This window comes from Phoxinus phoxinus (genome assembly GCF_949152265.1).
Source record: "Phoxinus phoxinus genome assembly, chromosome: 20".
NCBI lineage: Eukaryota > Metazoa > Chordata > Actinopteri > Cypriniformes > Leuciscidae > Phoxinus > Phoxinus phoxinus.
In genome coordinates, this window is record NC_136895.1 from 22,307,273 (window position 1) to 22,327,353 (window position 20,081).

Sequence of the window (20,081 nt, forward strand, 5' to 3'; positions counted from 1 at the left end):
TCAGCTTGTTTTAGCTGGTATTTTAGCAGATTTCACAGCTTGACCAGCTAAGACAAGCCTGGTCAGCTAAAAAGTGTCCAAAACCCCTTCTAAAACCAGTCTGGGAGACCAGAAGCTACTTTCACAATCCAAAAAACATCATGGCATGTTCAAAATAGCGCACTGACCCTAGCCACATTAACATAATCGTCGTCGGAGAGCGTGTCGAGCATCTCTGTGACTGAAGCTTTGATCAGTTTGAGAGTGAGTCCACTGACGCTGCCGCTCCTGTGGACGGAAAAGACGTCAATGTTGAACAAACAGCACAAATGCACAGCAAAAAACAACGCACATACTCACACGTCTACGAGGATGACCATGTCTTTTGGCGATGACGCTCCTTGAATGTACCTGAGGAAAACAGCGACACAAGTTTGAGTATCAACATGCCCTAAGCCAACAAACTGACCAATCAAAGCCAGCCAACTGTTTCTATAGATGTCAAGATGATTATGGATAAAACAAAAAATCTGATTTAGTTTTATTTTACAGTTTGACATATGATTTCATGTCTCCAAATGAATATTACCACCATGTTAAATGCATAATTCTATTATTTCTTTGAAGAAAGCTGCATATGTGAATAATATATACAACATTTACTATTTTATGAGCACACTTTACAGAAAAATCAAGTTGTTCATCTAAAACATCAAAGAGGGAGGAGCTTAGCGAAGGGTCAATCTAGTGAATGAGTGCTTATTACATACATAAATAATATACTTTAATTACAAACTGAATATAATGTTTTCGGACACTCAATAGCATACTAATTGTAATTAAATGAAAGAAATGTACATTGTAGTATTCTTATATTGTCTTGCTGAATGTATTGACAAGCATGGTAAATTAAAATGTACCATGATGTCATGCATTTAAATATATTTAGAATAAATTTGCAATTTAGTACATTTATATATATAAACGTTATAAAATAAAATGAACTACAGTTTAATTATAATCAAGAACTTTACATGTGCTTTAATTTGTTAGTCAACAAATCAGTGTACTTCTTTTATAGTTTGACATTATCACAAAGTGCACTTTGTAAAAGTGTTATCTAAATATATGTTTAAGATTTGAAGTACACTACAAGTGCACATTTAATACAATCAACCACACTTTTTTTTCACAAGGCAACTTATTGTCTGATTCCTGCATATACTGTAAACACTCTAAAGATACAGAAAGTGTTTACCAGGGTCTCCGTCGTACATCGTAAAGGTCGATCTTATCCGGCGCTCTCCAGGGAGCAGCTAAAATGTGAAATGTTACAAAAAAAAATTGGGTAATCATATATTTATGCAAAACATACTGAAACCTTCAGTCAGACACAGTAATGTATGCACAGATAAGCATGCTACCTGGGTAATATCTCGTGACCCCAGTGGCGCTCCCAAACGCTTGCCAGAGTAACGACGGGTCGTCTCTGCTGTTCTCCATGAAGACTCGCTCTAACGCTTGTGTCCAGTTCAACTCATTCAGAATCACTGGAGCTACAGACAGACAGACACATTACAACTAGGACTGTCAGTCACTAACAATCATTTTGGCAATCGAGTAATCAGACGATTATTCTGATGATTAATCGAGTAATCTGATAATTTTTTGTGAACAACAAGCCTTTAAATGACTTACAATACTTGTATAATAACTAAGGCAACAATAATTGGTTCAAATAAAGTATAAAAAGCTAGTTTTATTGAACAACACTTAAAATACATAATGTAATATACATAATATAAACAATGCCAGCAGAGAGTGCCAAAGCATGTGATTGTAGTTGTTACACTTTACAGCAGGATCAAATCCATGTTTAATATTGGCCAAACATTTAGTTCAAATTTCCACTTAATCTTTAATAATTGGCCAAATAGAAAATCTACAGCTACTGTAATTTCTTGAACAAGAACATGTTGACAAAAAACATGCAAACTCAGAGCGAGGGTTCAAACTTTTATTTAAAAAATTTGCACATTAAGCAAGATATTGATGTATTCTCCTGTGTTGGGGTAGGTTTATAAATGATTTTCGTTATAAATCTGGTGTAATGGCACACTTTGCGTTTAGATAAACGCCAAGATATGCATAAATTCTAAAAATGTGCAGCAAAATGTATGCTCTTAATTGAGGATATTTTTTTATCCAAATAAGAAGTGTACAATCTACTTTAGAAAAAAAACTTTTACTGAATAACCAGCAGACCAATCGCATTGCACAGCATCTCAAATGTTGGTTCGTTCTTTCTGAAAAGTCTATCCTCAAAATGATTTGGTATAATCACTTCCCACAACTGTCTCACACGATTACATTCCCAAACATCAGGCATCTGTCTCAGAATGCAAGATAACATGATAGCGTTTTTTTTGTGCCATTTATGATGTACGAAAATAGAGAGTTGGGGAAGCCTCTGATTGCAGCAACTTTCAGATTCTATTACAGATATTTTGCGCTAATTTCTCAGGAAGTGATTTTGATAATGGTGCTTTATTCGCAAACGTTTTATGCGACATTCCAAATTTTGCGCATATGTTAAATTCGCAACTTTGGATGGAAACATAGCTATTGGCTCTTAGAGATCTAATAGCATCAGACTGGTTCCTCACCGCCTTTGTAGATGTCTGTGGGGATCTGGACTGCGGTGTGTGAGAAATTCACATGGTTCTTAAAGATCGGGTCATACACGAACTCCAGTTTCAGCGACATCTGAGAATCGATGTCTTCACCATCCTGATGAGGATAAACAATAAAATCAGATACATTCACACACACATATTACATATGAGGCCACCGTTTCAGCTTGAGTTGGATTGTCAAAATCATAGTCATATGGTGATAAATGAATATGCAAAATAGTAGTTTCGAAGTTAGAAGTTTGAGCAACTAGCTTCTAAAAAGAAATTGTGTATGAATGATTGAATATTTCCTATATACATACCAAGAAAGCGTCATTTTCATAAACATTACATATGCGTTTTCCCAAATAGTTAAAATTGTTCCATACAGGCCCACTTTCTAAAGCATGTAAATCTACATATTAAAAACTTTTGCATGTTTTTCACATCGGCGATAGATAGAGATGTACTCAGTACTTACATAGTCCATCTCTGCTTTAGAGTTATAATATTCAATATTTTCCTCCTGAAATAAACACACAGAACAAAAATGCAAAAATCTGCTGTTTAAAATCGGCTTGAGTATTTGAAGAATCAAATACAGATGTCCTCCGCATGACAAACGCTCATTTAAGCACAATACACTCATGAGCATGTGTGTTGTCAGTCGAGCTGAACATCTCTAATGAATCAAATCAGTCAGAAAAACGAGACGTCACAATCTATTGGGCTTGAACAGACCCTCCAGCTACAGACTCACAGAAATCATGACTCACAGCGAGTGTGTGTAAAGCTCATATCTGGATCAGAGATATATACGGACGTGGATATGAGAAGACGAGGCGCATCAAGGTACACAGATGGGAAGAAATGTAAAAAAGAGAGAATGAATCCGCTCTATTTATGCGGTTCATTTGAATGAATCAGTTGAAGCAACATAGGAATAATTGGTCTGAATCGACTTGGATCATGCATGCAAAAGCAATTTTAAAAGTGAAATGTCGAAAGTGCATGAAGAGTCTGGAAAAAAGCTTGCAAAATTATTGTGGAATGCACAAAAAAGCGAGCATCAAAACCATTGGCGCCGTTGAAACCATCTGACCTTGATTCCATCTTGCCAGTGATGATCTTTCTGAAGACGCTCCGCTTCACTCGCCAGTTTCTGACGGAAAACACAGGCGAGGACCGTCAAGAGTAATCCTGAAGGAAGTGCGTGTGTGATTGTGTGGATGTTTCCTTACCTCAAGCGCTTTGCGTTTCTTGGCCAGCAGTCTCTCAATGTCAGTCGCCACTTTTTCTACGATGTCTCGAGGGTTATTTCTGACCAGACTGAACTGTCTTCTCTTCTCACTGTAGATCTGAAACAACATTTACATCCATATATATATATATATATGTGTTATTGAATATTGTAATGTTAATGTACTTGGTATTAGTGTTGATTATATGCTGTTGACTTGCTACTGCTGATAGATACACAGACGCGCTGCTGTGAGTGTGTAAGATATGCTGCTGCAGCTGAATATATAGACATACATAGGCTAAATCCTGTTGCAGATCTAGGCAGGTGGAGCAGGGGGAGGTGGAGGGGTTCAGAGGAACTCTGCTAGCGAGCTGCAGGACTACTTTACAGCAAACATCGCTTTACAGCAAACAATGAACCAGACTATTTAAATGTTGAGCGAGCAATCTTATTGGCTGCAGAATCAACAGAGGCCAACCAGCTTGTGCAAAGCGATACTGATGTGATTGCTTGCAGATTGATTGCATGTAAAGGACCAATCAGCCCGGGCAGTGCCGGTCCTCCCAATACACAAACTGTGTATTGACAATACACAAACCCCCTTGCTCTCAAGGATTATTTAAGTAGCATATTACTATATGTAAACATATTTTTTATAACATGCAAATATAAATGCAGATTCAGCTTTAGCAGAGTCGTGTTTACTTAAGCTTTCTTAGGGAAACTGCTTTAGTTTTTTTTTTTGTAAATTTGGAAAATCATTTCAGCTGTGTATTACATGCTAGTTTTTCTGAGAGCTACATGGAGCCAGATCATTACTTTCATAAAGCATTTATTTAGCTGTCAACGAACATTTGGTTGACAGGTTGATTTTACTTGTTCTTACTGGCAGTTTAATGTGTTTTAAAGGGTTTTCCTTTATATATTTACATACTTATTTTCTCTAATGTGTACTAATGTTTATTGAAATTCAAATCACTGTACGTTGTTTGTTGACAGTGAAACTGCTATGAAAGAACAGATGGTGGTGGGGGGCATTTTGAGGCTTCTTGAAACCTTCTTAAAGGTGTGAAGTGTTGGGCCGGCACTGAGCCCGCGCCCTATAGAGCTTCATGACTGAACTGAACCATATATATATATATATACATATATCCACCATCTAGAGGATATACATCAGCTGGAGGAAACAGCGAACGAGCTGTATGTTTGTGTTTTAAATTATTAATGCTCATCACTGGGAAACCCGTGTAACTTCCTGTCAGATGTGACGCACTAAAAATAAACTCATTCTACCGTGATTTCTCCTCGTGTAAATGAGTGTTTGCGCTCCAGCGTGAGATGTGAGACAACAGCTGCTGTAATCCAGCGGCGTGACTGAAGAAGACGAGCCTCATTAAGCCTGTAAATAACCTCTGAGTCCAGAACAAGAGCTGTTTAGAGCTCAGATCAATACAAGAACATCAAACACACGCTCACTTACACACTGACAACTTGAACTTTCAGAAGCTGCATTTAAAACAAGACCCTGAGTCAAGATGAAACCCATGAACTTGTTATCAATAATATCGTAGCCTAACATTACACAATCCAATGCAGTCAGTTAAAACAACTCAAACATGTATTTTGGTCTGGGACTAACTTTGGTCTCTTTGGCCTCTTCTCTGATGATGTGTTGTTTACTAGCGTGAGGGCTTGACAACCTGTCACGCACAGGAGATCGACCAATAGTAAACCACAACCATTCTATCAATTCCCCATTGACAAAAATCAAAATAATTTTTTTCTGTTTCGAGAAGCCATTTCACTCAAATATACAGGTATGGTCACAATAGGGAAGAAAAAACTATTACAACTTCAGTTTCATGCCGACTTAGAAGTTGAACCTTTTATATGCTGTGTATCAAAAAAAAATCAACTTATCTTTAATTTTTACTTTATTTAGTTTTACGGGTAGTCATGAAAATGTATACATTTTATTTTACTTTCAGTTTTACGATAAAGTTACTGTCAGTAATTATGATGCTAGTCCTGATTACTCTGAAATGCATCACATCATAAACATTTAATGAATTATGAGTGATATTTCATGCTGAAAATTTTAAAAAATATAAAAAATGCAAGATACTAAAAAAGAAATATTTCCGAGAAAAGCATAAACGGAAACTGTACTGTCTGTAAGGTTGGAGAGAAAATCAAACACTCGTCTCACACAGACTGATGAAAGTCGAGGTCAGAGGTCAAGTGTTAGGGTCAAGAGTAATAACTCAGGGTCAGGATAGATCAAAAGACATGGCGATCACATGGAGTGTATTTCTGCTTTATTTTTTTTTAAATCTCAGCTCTAGAGGTTTTTCATCATAACATCATTAGCCATCATTAAAAACATGTTTATCTCAATTAATAATGTGATGATGACCAGGCAAATAATACAACTATAAAGGTGCTGTCATACGCCTGTATTGATCATCAGCAGTGAAGCGTTCTGTCTACAGCGCTGTGGCATTCTGGGTAAATGAATGACTTTAGCATCAGAGGGGCGAACCATCTGTTCTCTCGGTGATGTGAGCACACACACACACACACACACACACACACACGCTGTAGCCTCTCATTGCTGGAATGGCAGGATCATTATATTCTCCAGCACGGATTTTGCAGGAGTGTCTCAGTTCCTCATTGTTTGTGGGTGTTTGACATGCGGGCCAGACCCACATTAATGAGCACACGCTTGACAGAGATACTGGAAAAGCCACACACACACACACACACACACACACACAGTCTTACCCCCTTCAGTTGCTGAGCGCCGCTGATGTGCTGCAAGACTCTGTCAATCTCCTGTTCAATGCGACGAGCCCAGTGCATGATCCTACACAACACACACAACACAAACCGTTACACAACGGAGGGAAAAAACAGGTTTGCTGTAGGTTTCATGACAGGCTTCAGAGATTTATATCACTGTAGCTGAAATACATCATGATTTTTTTATGTTATTTTTACTGGACATTCAAAGAAATGGACTTGGTTATGTCGCGTTCAGCACAGAGCGAGCAGATTCTCAGCAATTCGCGCTGTGAATTATGGGAGCAAAAAGTGTTGAAAAGTTGCGAAGTACTGAATTTCAAGTAAATTATTACGGCAAAAAAATTAAAATTGTATTGGCAATCGCAGCCCAGACCTCTATTTTGAGCTGGAGCGCAATTGGTGCCATCTTGCTTCTCAGTTTATAGAGTGTAGTGAAAATTACCGGCTCATAAGACTAGGTAGATTGTAATAATGTATTTTTCATCTAACGGAAGCTAATATCTAGGTAAGATTATAAACTTTCACCTTAAATCAATATTTGGGTCACAGTGTGGTACAGTCAAATGTACTGTGACTGTGACTGTACATCAGGCCTTTCAAATTCTGTCAATTTTATTAGAAGATATCAAACAATAAATAAATGTTTTGGCCCTCTTTAATGTGGCGTATCGCTGTAGCGCCTCAGTTCAAGCGGCACGTGAACCGATCTGTGTTCCTCTTTCTTAATAGTTATCGCACCAAATAAACATGAATGAACACCAGACGGTGTTGAAAGACACAGTACAGCTTACTAAAATGTATCATGTCTCATGTAATCGTTCAATGAATGTTTCAACCGCGGAAAAACGTCAATAAAACAGGTTGTGAAAAATGTCACATAAAGCCATTCAATGACTATATAGCTAGGAGCATTTTGATAAATATATGCACTATATTACATATTTACTATATTTTTTACTCTTATTATTTGATTACAAATATTATAACATTATTATAAACAACACTTTTTTATTTTATAAGAATGAGTTGTTCATTTTAATTCTTTAATAATAATAGCAGCTGATAGGTTTCCTTGTATGTTTAGAGCATTAGTTAAGAGAGGTTTGTCTTTGAGAAAATTAATATTTAGGCCCTACTGTACATGAAATTTAACCAAATGAATCAATATTGAAACAAGATCAGAATCGAATCGCAAGCTTATGATTGGAAACTCTGTTCTGCAGCCCTGCAGTACATACATTATCAATGTTATGATGACGATTATCTAGGGCTGTAAACGATTAATCGCGATTAATCGAATCCAAAATAAAAGTTTGTGTTTACCGGTACATAATATATGTGTGTGTATTGTGTATAATTATTTTGTATATATAAATACACACACATGCATGTATATATTTGAGAAATATTTGCATTTATATACTGCATATATATTTTTATATGATTTATATTATATATAAATATAACTATTTTATATATAAATAACACATTTTTCTTAAATATTATTCATGCATGTGTGTGTATTTATATATACAAAATAATTATACACAGTACACACACATATATTATGTAAACACAATCTTTTATTTTGGATTCGATTAATCGTGATTAATCGTTTACAGCCCTACGATTATCTGAAAAACATTAACATGTTGTCTTTCTCTGCAATACTGGAATGAACAGTTTGTACAGTATAAAACCATATTTTCAGTGACCTCAACTGAACTGTCCTCATTTGTACTACACACTATCAGTGACAGAATACGATATAATATCCTCACAGTCGGCTAAAACGGATCAATATAATCAATGTACAGAATGTGATGTTTATACTGTCCACAAACACGCAGGCTACAAACAAACCGCGCTGCTCAACGAGACTGCCCTGATCTACAGATGCAGATGAATTATTGAACATCTGCGAGGTCTCGCTCAGCTTCATTAAACCGCCCTGTTATAGAACAGCATGTACGGTTAAATCATAACCCTGCAGTCTGATCATAAATATCACCTGTTTCCACGACAACAGAACAGATCTGCAAGTGATTACAGCCCGACTGCAGTTATGTTATATTACGTAAGTTCAGGTTGTTTAGCATCCAAAGCTCGAACCTAATTAAATCGGAGCTGTCAATTAACACGAGGAGATCATAACGAGTGAACGCTTGGAGAAATCTCTGAGGGTCCAGCATTTAATAATCAGTGTTAATTGAGAGGATAAGAGGAGTTTGGGGTGCACATTATATCAGTAAATGTGAACGATTGATTATTAATGGTATCAGAAGTATAATGTCAAGGTTTATTTTTGGTCAAATCCTTAAAATGTTTTTTAAAACTTTTTTTTAACACTTAAAATAGTACATTTTTAATATCAGACAGCTTATTGGTTACTTATTGGCCATAATAACACTAACTAGGCCTAGATTTTATTTTATTGTTTTGCATGTCTGATAGAAATGTGAGTGGCATTTTTGTTTGGGTATGTGAGTTATTAAACAGCATCAATGATTACAAAATTATTTGCATATTTTTTGGCATACTGGTGCATTCTTATAGCTTATAGATGACATGTTGACTTTTCTGAAAAAGGGATCAATTCTTTGTTAAAGTGAGGTCACATGGAAAATTAATAGGCCTTGCTATCATAGATGAGATTTAATTATTCTAGAGGAACTCAGTCTGCACTTTCCATCAAAGATGCTGTAAACACACACACACACACACACACACACACACACACACACACACACACACACACACACACACACACACACTCGCTCTGGTTCACTGCACGTTTAGCATCATGTGTTACACAATATGTAAAGGTGAGAGTGTATCAGGGTGTGTGTCAGTGATTCAGGCGATGTGATGCACTCTCAGCAGCTGATCTGACTGAGCATGCCCAGAAACACACACACACACAAACACATCTTAGATCTTCCCCGCTGCCTATTACCTGACACACACTCCCTAGAGACACGGACAGAGAAACAGGGAAATGAGGGGCTGTTGTGACCCATATTCACAATACAGAGAAAGATCAGCTTTAAACCACAGAAGGCAAACTGTGATCAAAGATAGATAGATAGATAGATAGATAGATAGATAGATAGATAGATAGATAGATAGATAGATAGATAGATAGATAGATAGATTAGTTGTGACAGTAATTACTTTGTGATGCTCTGAGGATTATTGAACTAGTTCATAAATCTCAAATCACTGTTGTCTGTCTGCCAGAAGACACACACTGACCTTAAATATAAACACACATCCATCTATCTAAATGAGATAATAGATTGTTATATAAAAAGAAAATTAGAATGAATTTAAACTAACAGTACAATAAATTATTTTAGGATATATATATATATATATATATATATATATATACATTTTCACCAAAGGGTAGGTTTTGCCATATTTAGCTCACTTTAGGGGATAAATGTGTCCCCAATTAAACTCGCATTTACCCTAAACTATATGAACAAGAAGTTAATGTCACCATACATCCCTTAGGTGTGCGCTAATGAGTTTTTCCTATGTGTAATATTGTGGAAATTAACATTTTGAAGTGTAATTTTGAGAAAATGTGCATTTGTTACATGTAATGTTGTGAAAATTAGTATTTCTTACGTAGCCTATGAGACTGTGAGATTAGCTTTTCAGTGAAATGTTGTGGAAATCAGTATTTCTTAAATGAAACGTTGTGGAATGAGCACTTATGTGTAATGCTGTGGAAAATATGTCTTTCATATAATGTTGTGGAAATTAGCTTTTCTTAACGTTGTGGAAATTAACATTCTTACACAATGCTGTGGAAATGAGGGTTTGTTACACGTAATGTTTTGGAAATGAGCGTGTCTTACGTGTATTACTTTAGGAATGAGTTATTATTTCATGTAATGCTGTGAAATTGTTAGTGTTTCTTACGTGTAATGCTGTGGGAATGTGAGCGCGTCCACTGCGGTCCACGATCCGCTGAAAATCACCATCATCAGTAGCAGACACGCGTGAGCCCATCTCGCCATTTTCCATGAAAACACTTTAATCCCGCGGCGCAAATATCCTCACGGTTATCCAGAAGAGCAAAATATACCGATATGACGCAGTAGTAGACGCTCTTTTTGTCTGAGAAGTAAAAATTAAGTGAAACGCAGAGATGTCTGTGGGCGAAAGATGCTGCGCGTGATGATAATGCCGTGCACGCGCGCCCGAGACACCCCACAGATCTGCGCGCGACCCCATTCATTTCCCAAACACACTGAAACACAAACCTCGTTATCAGAGAAGGCATTCACATAATATGCATAACATTAAAAAGAAAAACACACACTACAACACACCTCACATAGAGGGTGGAAAAAGAATGGCTGAGAGCAATTTTAATTTGTTGAACAATTTGTTAATGAGGAAATATCTTAGTAAGTATCTTAGTTAATCCTTTTTTTTTTTTTTTTTTTTATCAAATTTAACTACTGACCCTCGGCCTACTGGTCTTAGGAACGAATCAATAAGTAAATTAGTAGATTAAATAATATTTGTAGGGTGAATTCAGGTTGATTGGGACACTTTTTCCAAGTCATTTCAATGGCTAAAAGATTGTCTAATTCATCTGCATAATTAGTGATTACTGTCTAATAAAGATAATTTATTCATTCATTACATAATCCGTACACTTGCCGGGGAAAGTCTCAGCAGTGGTGAGGATCAGGGAATATAGTGGAGTACAGAGTGGAATAATAGATCACAGCAGGAAAAGCAATCACACATAGAGCTGTACAACACTTAGTTCTGCTGAAGATTACCTGTCAGTGAGATGAGATTGAGTTATATAACGTATATCTTCATATAGTCTAATATTTAGGCCAGCATGGTTCTTCTCAAAGCCAGCTCACTGTTGTGAAATTTTAAGTTCAAGCCTACAGCTTTTAACTGGAGAATCTCTCAGGAGAAGCACCAATTATACTTAAAGCTGTGAACCAATGAACGTTTCAAACAAAATAAAATAATCAGGGTTTCAACTTTATATTTTCAATATGCCTTAAAATACAATACAATTCAATACAATACAATGCAATACAATGCAATACAATGGCAAAAGTGAAGATTATACTCACTAAATGAAATGCATTAGATAGACTATCTAGACTGGTGGGAGAGAAAGCAATAACTTCAGACGAGGATGGGTACATAAATACTGTGAACTGGCAATACTGAAGCTTAATTAGATGGGAGAAGAGACTCCTCAAAGCATTATTGTCTCATGTACAGAACAACAAACATAATGAAATTCTTACTTGGATGCTTCTTTGCAGGAGTATATATATTATACATTGATAGTATTGATTTGAATCTGTATATGTAGCCCACAATTATTTTAATCCCACGTCATTATGTTTTCAGGCCTTTACTGAAGACTAATAATCCACGTCGTATGAGCTCTGACCATATTCTCCATCCTCCTCTTTTCCACAAATCAAACAAAATCAATCAAGGCATTCATATGTATTAATCAGTATTAATAGTAATACATAAAAGCTAGTATAACAAACTTTAAATTTGTAAAAGCAATGCTACTTGAAGCAGTTTAAGTTTGCTAACAAATAAATGCATGCGTGTATAAACGCATTCAATTCATAATAGCTGTAGGTTTTAAACAGTGTTTGCATTTATGAAATGCTGTTTGGCATCATCTCACCAAAAATCCCAGTACTGACATTGTTCAGGTTTTCTTTTTTTGTGTGCATGTGTACGCGCTGATATTCATAGTTGACAACAGAGTTTATATTTGAATATAATGTATATTTTAGATTTTGGTAAACAGACATCACATCATCGCACATATTCATTTATACTCATAGACACAGTACTATAGTAAAGCTCTTCCGATGATCCCTCACCTGATGTTCACTCGTCTTGTTCTGTTGATTTCACAGGTTCCTGAGCTTTAGAAAAGGATGTAATCCATTCACCAAATGCTACCAATGAGGTTTACACCAGATCTCCAGCTAAACCAATGATCTCTCTCTCTAGGCTGTGAGAGGGAATCAATGTTGGGTGGAACAAGTTTCAAATTCCAATAACTTTTTTTTCTGAGTGAAAATGTGTAAAGTTAAATTAACAAAATTCCTGTAATAATCGTATTACTGACTTTACTGACATTAAATGACATTATTTGGAGCATATTTCTAAAAAAAAAAATTATTTTAAATGAGTTAAAACGCAAATTACGTTCATTTGTTTGTTGGTGTTAGCATGACTGTAACAAAAATATGTTTACTCACCTCAGTGTACAGTTTGAGTCTCGTATCACGTCTCTGAGCTGCTTTGAGTCTCTGATCATATTGTTTCTCAGATCAATCTCTTTTAAAAACTGCAGTGCTTTTGTGTTTGTCAAAGACTGAGTTAAAGAAGAAATGTCTGTTATTCCACAATCATTTAGGCTAGAAACAAACAAACAAACAAACAAACAAACAGAAAAAGAGAGAGTTCACCTAGAGTTTGAAATTAAGTTATTAATATTTACATATTTACCATGAAAAATAAAAGCACAATCAAAGTGTCAGGGGCAGAAGGTTCTGCAGGTATACATTCTGCAACTTATTAATGATATTATTCTGCAAATATTATTCTCATTACTCTGATTTCATTACAGTTACTGTTATTTATAATCACATCAATTCTCAAATTGTAGAGAAAAACAGTGGCAAATATTTAATCAAAACGCACATTTTAGTCAAAATGCTTTGCTCTCATTTTGATTCTTCTATGTGAATGTTACTGACCTCAATCTCTCCAGTTTACAGTGTGAATCCTTCAGTACGTCACATAAGTGCTTCACTCCTGTGTTTTCTATTTTATTTCCACTGAGGTTCAGATCTCTCAGGTGTGATGGGTTTGATTTCAGAGCTGAAGTCAGGATGAGACACTGTTCCTCTGTAATACTGCATTCACGCAGACTGAAGACAGAAAGAGAAAAGCACAATGACTCAAGATCCACATTTTAATACGTGTTAAACATTTATCAGGCTTCAAAAAATATAACAACTTTTAAAACTTTTTTTTAAAAGAAACCTTACATAAACCCATAATAAATGTCATATTAACATGTGCCTTTCCGGTCTATCTACACTATCACACTAAACTGCATTTGAGTGTGTTGAAAGTTTTAATGTTATTCTATGTGTTAGTTTGTTGGCTATAGGCCTATGAAACGAGCAGTAAGCTAGATCAACATTAGAATAACATACAGATCATATTCTAACATGTCATCATGTTGAACTATATAACATTGATTAGTTTTACGTACATTTGCTCACCTGTCTAATAAAGTACAAATAAGGACGTGGAGCACTCGGCATCTCGAAAACGCCACGCTGATATTGATCCTCGTTTTAGTTCTCTTTCTCTTTGTGAGAATAAGTACAGTTAAATATCTTATTAAAAATATAAAATTAATACTCTGATAAATATTTGAACTATAATGTTTCATGATAAATGTTCACCAAAATATGTTCTAACCAAAAATAAGAAACGCATGAACTACCCTTTGGTAAACATTAAGACCATTTTAAACGTAAATTTGGTAAACATATCACTAATGACACAAAGAAAAAACACTTTACTAAAGGAGATTATTCAGTCTCAGTTGAAGAGCTTTGGTGTAATTGAATGCAGCCATGTGTCCTCATGGCAATAGACAGTTTTATCTTTGATTGCCTGGTGTCTTTCCATGGTGATTTTATGCCCCCTAGTGACTACTTGTGTAATTGTGTTAATGGAAAGAAGTTCTATAAGAGAGAAGCAGCTTCCCAGAAATCTTGTTGATTAATTGATCTCACGGCAATTCGTACGAATTTTACGAGGTGGCTAATTCGTACCAATTCATACGACCTCACTCGTACGAATTTGTAAGTTTTTTGCTAAATCGTACATATTTTACGATTTGCCAAAATCGTATGAATTCATACGAATGACCTACTCCTGACCCCGCCCCTAAACCCAACCGTCACGTGGGTTTAGACAAATCGTACAAATTCGTACGAGTGAGGTCGTACAAATTCGTACGAATTAGCCACCTTTTAATCACTCGTACAAATTCGTACGAATTGGTCGTGAGATAGCGTTGGTTCTATCACATACATACACCACAGTGGAGAAATTAGCTAATGCAGGGCTTTATGAAGAATGACCTTTTGGTAGATGATGGTGTTATCTCACTTAAGTTCGGTGGTTCTTCTTTTGAATGGTCATTGGTCACTCTTCACAGACACAGAGCTGGACACATGTGAGCCTGATATTTCACTAATGACACAAAGAGCAAAACACTTTATACAGTAAGTCTCATTTGAAGACATTTGGTGTGGAAAATTGTGGTCAAATCCAAAGACACTAACAGGCCATTTTTGCACAGCACTTTGGCAACTTCCACAAATCATTTCTTGTTACTTTTTATTCTGCCACAATATAAATGGGCCCTTTGTCATATTATGTGCAAGTAGAACAAGGACAAAAGGCACAGCATTAGTTTCCCCACCTACATTATTTCCGAGTGTTTATCTTTGTCTTCCCTAAACTCTTCTAAACTGAATTTATTTTCAAGTTTTTTTTAAGTTCCAATCACCCACATCACATACTTCAGTCTCACATGAAGAGATTTATCTTATTTTTTATCTAGTATGACCTAATATAATAAATACTTATAATACTGAGTGTGTAGGGTAAGTGTACCTATTAAGCCCATGTACCCTTTAAGTCCACTTTCAACTTTGAAGTCTAATATAAAAAAAGAGAAAATCATATTTTTTGCTGCTCCTTATTTTAACCAATCCAGTGATTTGTAACTTACCTGACATTTTTTATTGCATGTTAAACACATTTGGCAATGTTAAGTTAGCCCCACTCATGTGCATGCGGTCTCAGGGGACCTCAAACAAAGACACCCAAAAACTTTGGTGTCTCTGGACCCTTCAGAAATCAACACATTTCTGCAATTTTCAGCCATTCTTTTGGTAACTTGATATTATGTCAAATAAGAGATACATGTATTGTTTTTTGTGTATGAACAAATAATAATTCATAATTTTATATAATTTTCCTTTAAATGGAAAGATGAATTTTATTAGTTTGCGCTCAAAGCTAATCTCAAGGTCAAACCATTAGCCTTACTGGAAGATAGACTGCTGAAGAATTAAGCATGTGAACTACAAACACTAAATATTTTGTGATTCATTTTACATTAATATACAAATAAATACATCATAAATTGTTTTGTTGGGAAGATTATTTTCATAAATTAACTTTTTTTAAAGATGGGCTTAAATGGTACAGCGCCATAAAACGCATGCAAACTAGAGTCAACACAAGCTAACCTTGAATGAAAAAAACATAACATTTCTCAATGTGGGCACAATGGAAATTACTATGATGCTTTGTCCACAGTATATTTAAGCTCCTTGCATGTCTGTGTAAACATATATTATATTTTTTAAAGGAAAACTGTCTTTTTTTCACCTTTACTGACTGTGGAACCATTGAAGCTTATGTGTTTCAATGAGGAATCCCTCAAATTACAAAGTTTAATCAACTTTGTGAGAGAAATTATTTAATGGCCTATTAATTGGATACTTCATGTGGAATTTTGACTTCATGTGGAACCAAGCCGACTCAAGGCTCCATACTTAGGACATGGGAGGACCACTAGTGGACCAGCCCCCACTGGACTGAAGCGACTGGGTTTACTTAATTGTTAGGCTACTTGATTACATTTCCTATTGTTGCTGCATGTTGTCGCCGTCGTTGTTGTTTTTAAATACAGAATGGCTTCCAGCATGTTAGTAACACTTTGATTCGGATGAGTACAGTGTTAAGTAAGATGTAAGATGAGATGGTTTATAATATAAAATGTTTATCTTTATTAATCTAGGTTCTTCTCAAACATTTATTTTCAAAACTCAATTTGCCTTTCAAATTTAAATAAAATGATCAAGTTATTTGTATATTAGGCTATTTACAATTCAATGGCATCAACTACAAATTGAAATACATATTTCATATTTATAAATATTTCAGTAGGACATAAAATGTAATATGATATGTAATATAAAGTAAAATGTCCACAAATGTAAAATGACAAAGGAATCTAAAATTGACATTGATAGTAGCCTACTGATATGAATCTGTACATGTAGCCCACAGCAATTTAATATTCAATTTCGGGTTTATGTTACTTGATCAAATTGAATGTTAAATTTGGCAATCACAGTTATGATTAGCAATGAGTCTCATTGACAATAAAAGCAAGCTCTGATCAGCATCATCCAGCGCATTACATTAAATGTGATTAATACTGTATCATTTCACGTGCTTCTGTGTCAAAGTGTCTGACATAAAAATAAATAAATAAATATAGAAAAATAAATAAATGAGAAAACATTAAATAAATTAAGACATAAATACATGTATACAAAAATAAATGTGAAATACAATTATACATAAATAAGGAAATAAAAGTAAAAATACTCTTTTTTATTTATTTATTTATTATTTATTCCTCATATATTTATTTATGTATTTATTACTTTGGCAGCTTTGGAATTCCATAGGAAAAGCAATCACAAACAGAGCTGTAAAATACTAGTTCTGCTGAAGATTTGGGCTAGTGATGTGTTGCTTGTACTTCACATAATGTGATGGTTGTTGACCTCTCGTGGTCAGCTTGAGAACTGCAGATGTGACATTTTATTTCTGTCTTCTGAACCAATGAACACTTCAAACTAAATAATATTATCACGTTTTTATTTTACAATATACCAACACATTACAATACTACGGAAGCCCTGAACCACAACATGAAAAATACAAGGTGGGGAAAAAAAGAATAGGCCAGGTTTCACAGAGAGAGCTTAGATTAAACCAGGATTTTTGACGTTTTTAAACGTACCTAGAAAAAAAAAAGACTGGTGTACATCTTGAGACAAAACAATGGCACTAATATCATTTAAGATAAGACAACTCAAGATAAGATAACATGCTTTTTTTTTTTTGCTTTACATTTTTTTTTCTCTCTCTCTCTCAGATTCAACACAAGATAGGAAAAAAGATGGCCAGCTAACATTATCATTGTACGGTGATCTGGAAGGGAAATGTTTTGTTCACTTACTAAAATCACTAAACAAAAAGGGAAAATCTGGACAGCCAAAGCACATACCGATAAAATGGATACATAAAGTCTGTCAACTAATAATTCTTCTACTAAAGAATAGTCTGGGCTGGTGTGGGAGAACAGACTTTCAAAGCCAAAGTCAAAGCTTTGTCTTATGTACAGAGACATGTTTCTTATGAGACAGACAAAGAACTTACAAATACAAATTTAAACAAATATATTCTGTATAATAAGTAAGAAATGCAATGTAAAACATACATTCTTTCATATAATTTCTCTCAGCATTCTACCTTCCGTCATGTTTGCACACAAAAACGAAACCTATGCTGCATCTGCGTTAGGTTACTAACTTTGCTTGTTGCCAAGCAGTATTTACCGTGAGTTTTTCAAATCGCGATAATTAGATTTAATGATATTATAATATGAAAAGTTATTAACCGTGGGAACTTTTTTTCGTCAAACAGGTAACTATTTCATCCCTGATTTAGGTGCTAAATTACAAATCACAGTTATGATTAGCAATAATTTAAATGCTTCATCATGGATGAATTGTTGTTTAACCAGTTGTTTAACCGCAACATCATTATGATCATATTCCATATAATCCCACTCATTCGAATGCTCGTCCAGGCTCTTCTTCCTCCACTATGTCACCTGTAAATAACAAAACAAAACAAAAAAAACACAAAATGTACTATGAATACTAAACCAACAATAAACATTACTCACGTTTACAGGTATGTTTCTATTAATGCTGTTTTAAATAGTAATACATAAGAACTCGTATAATACACTTTACATTTGCTAAAGCAATGCTATTTGAAGCTGTTTAAATAGGCTATCAAATAAATTCATGTGTGTGTATCAACATCTTGAATTCATTATAGCTGTAGGTTTTTGTGTAGTGTTTGCATTTAGGAATTGTTTAGTAACATAAAAAATACCCGTTCTGGTGTTTTTAAAGATTTAATAATAAAAAAAAAATTTGTGCTGATATACTCAGTTCCTATTTGAATATATAATCAAAATTTTAGATTTTGGTTACAAAAATCACATCACATGTATAACAGTAGTGAGAACCTTCTGAGGATTCCTCATCTGATCATGTCAGGTCTGTTCCTATTGAATTCACAAGATCCTGAGCATTAGACCAGGACGTAAACCATCCACCAATGAGGTTTCGTCCACTTCCGACCAGAGTCTGTTCACGGTCTACTCTGTAAGGAGGAATCAAAAGAGAAAATCAATGTTAAGTGGAACAAGTTGTAAATTAGTAACCATATTTCAATTACGTTGAGTAGAAAGTGTAATAGACTATAACTAACATTACATTACTGATTTTACATTTCTAGAATTTATTTGTTACATTCGTTTGTCTGTGTAAGACAAGCGTGACTTTGACAAAGTGATGTTTACTCACCTCAGTGTACAGTTTGAGTCTCGTATCACGTCTCTGAGCTGCTTTGAGTCTCTGATCATATTGTCGCTCAAATCAATCTCTTTTAAAAACTGCAGTGCATTTGAGTTTGTCAAAGACTGAGTTAAAGCAGAAACATCTGTAATGCCACAGTTATTTAGCCTAGAAAGAGACAAACAGACAGAGATCATACTTTCACCAGATCACAAATCTGTATAAAGTATAAAGTGTCTTTGTTTAAAGTGTTGAAGTGTTTGTTAAAGAGATATTCCACACAAGGTTACAGTCGGTTTATGATGGTTTATTGTTTGAAAAGTTTAAAATATTATTATTTTTCCTCACAAACACCTATAGTTTTTTCTTTTTATCAACTGGTCGTATGGATAACCGTTGTGTGTGCTTTGTGAGATTTATGAAGTGTCATCTTTGGAGGTCCAGTACATAGAGACAGATTATTTATCTAAAAATCTTGTTCATCTGAATAAACTCATATACATCTGAGATGACATTAAGGAATGTAAATGATGAAACTTTCAGTTTTGGGTTGAGGATCTCTTTATCGCTACACTACACTTTTGTGCCTCTATTGGTGAAAAATAAAACTAAGTACTGGAGTTACTTTTCTCTGTGTAAGTGTGTATGATTTCCCGAAATCATTTCCCGAAATCCATACAAACATCTCTAAAATACAGTTCAATATTACAGGTTTATCAAAGTGTATTTGGGTAAAGCCACAGTTTGGAAGACTGATCTTTTTGCACTCTCAGATTAATAACATGTTTTTTTTTTTTA

The 20,081-nt window shown here is 34.9% G+C and overlaps 1 protein-coding gene across 2 annotated transcripts in view; it reads right to left on the bottom strand.

Annotated features, from left to right (window-relative positions):
• cacna2d2b (calcium channel, voltage-dependent, alpha 2/delta subunit 2b) overlaps positions 1-10,941 on the bottom strand; it is a 29,340-nt gene extending 18,399 nt beyond the window's left edge. Inside the window, exons 1-10 of one of the 2 annotated variants that reach the window (XM_079594164.1) lie at positions 10,639-10,941; positions 6,685-6,766; positions 3,896-4,012; positions 3,757-3,816; positions 3,136-3,180; positions 2,646-2,769; positions 1,404-1,535; positions 1,238-1,295; positions 340-390; positions 168-267 (exon numbers count right to left, since the gene is read on the bottom strand). In XM_079594164.1, coding sequence (XP_079450290.1) covers positions 168-267; positions 340-390; positions 1,238-1,295; positions 1,404-1,535; positions 2,646-2,769; positions 3,136-3,180; positions 3,757-3,816; positions 3,896-4,012; positions 6,685-6,766; positions 10,639-10,736 — 867 coding nt within the window. In that variant the 5' untranslated portion in view covers positions 10,737-10,941. The remainder of the gene's footprint in view (positions 1-167; positions 268-339; positions 391-1,237; positions 1,296-1,403; positions 1,536-2,645; positions 2,770-3,135; positions 3,181-3,756; positions 3,817-3,895; positions 4,013-6,684; positions 6,767-10,638) is intronic. The other variant, XM_079594165.1, reaches the window with a different exon arrangement.
• Between the last annotated feature and the right edge of the window lie 9,140 nt (positions 10,942-20,081).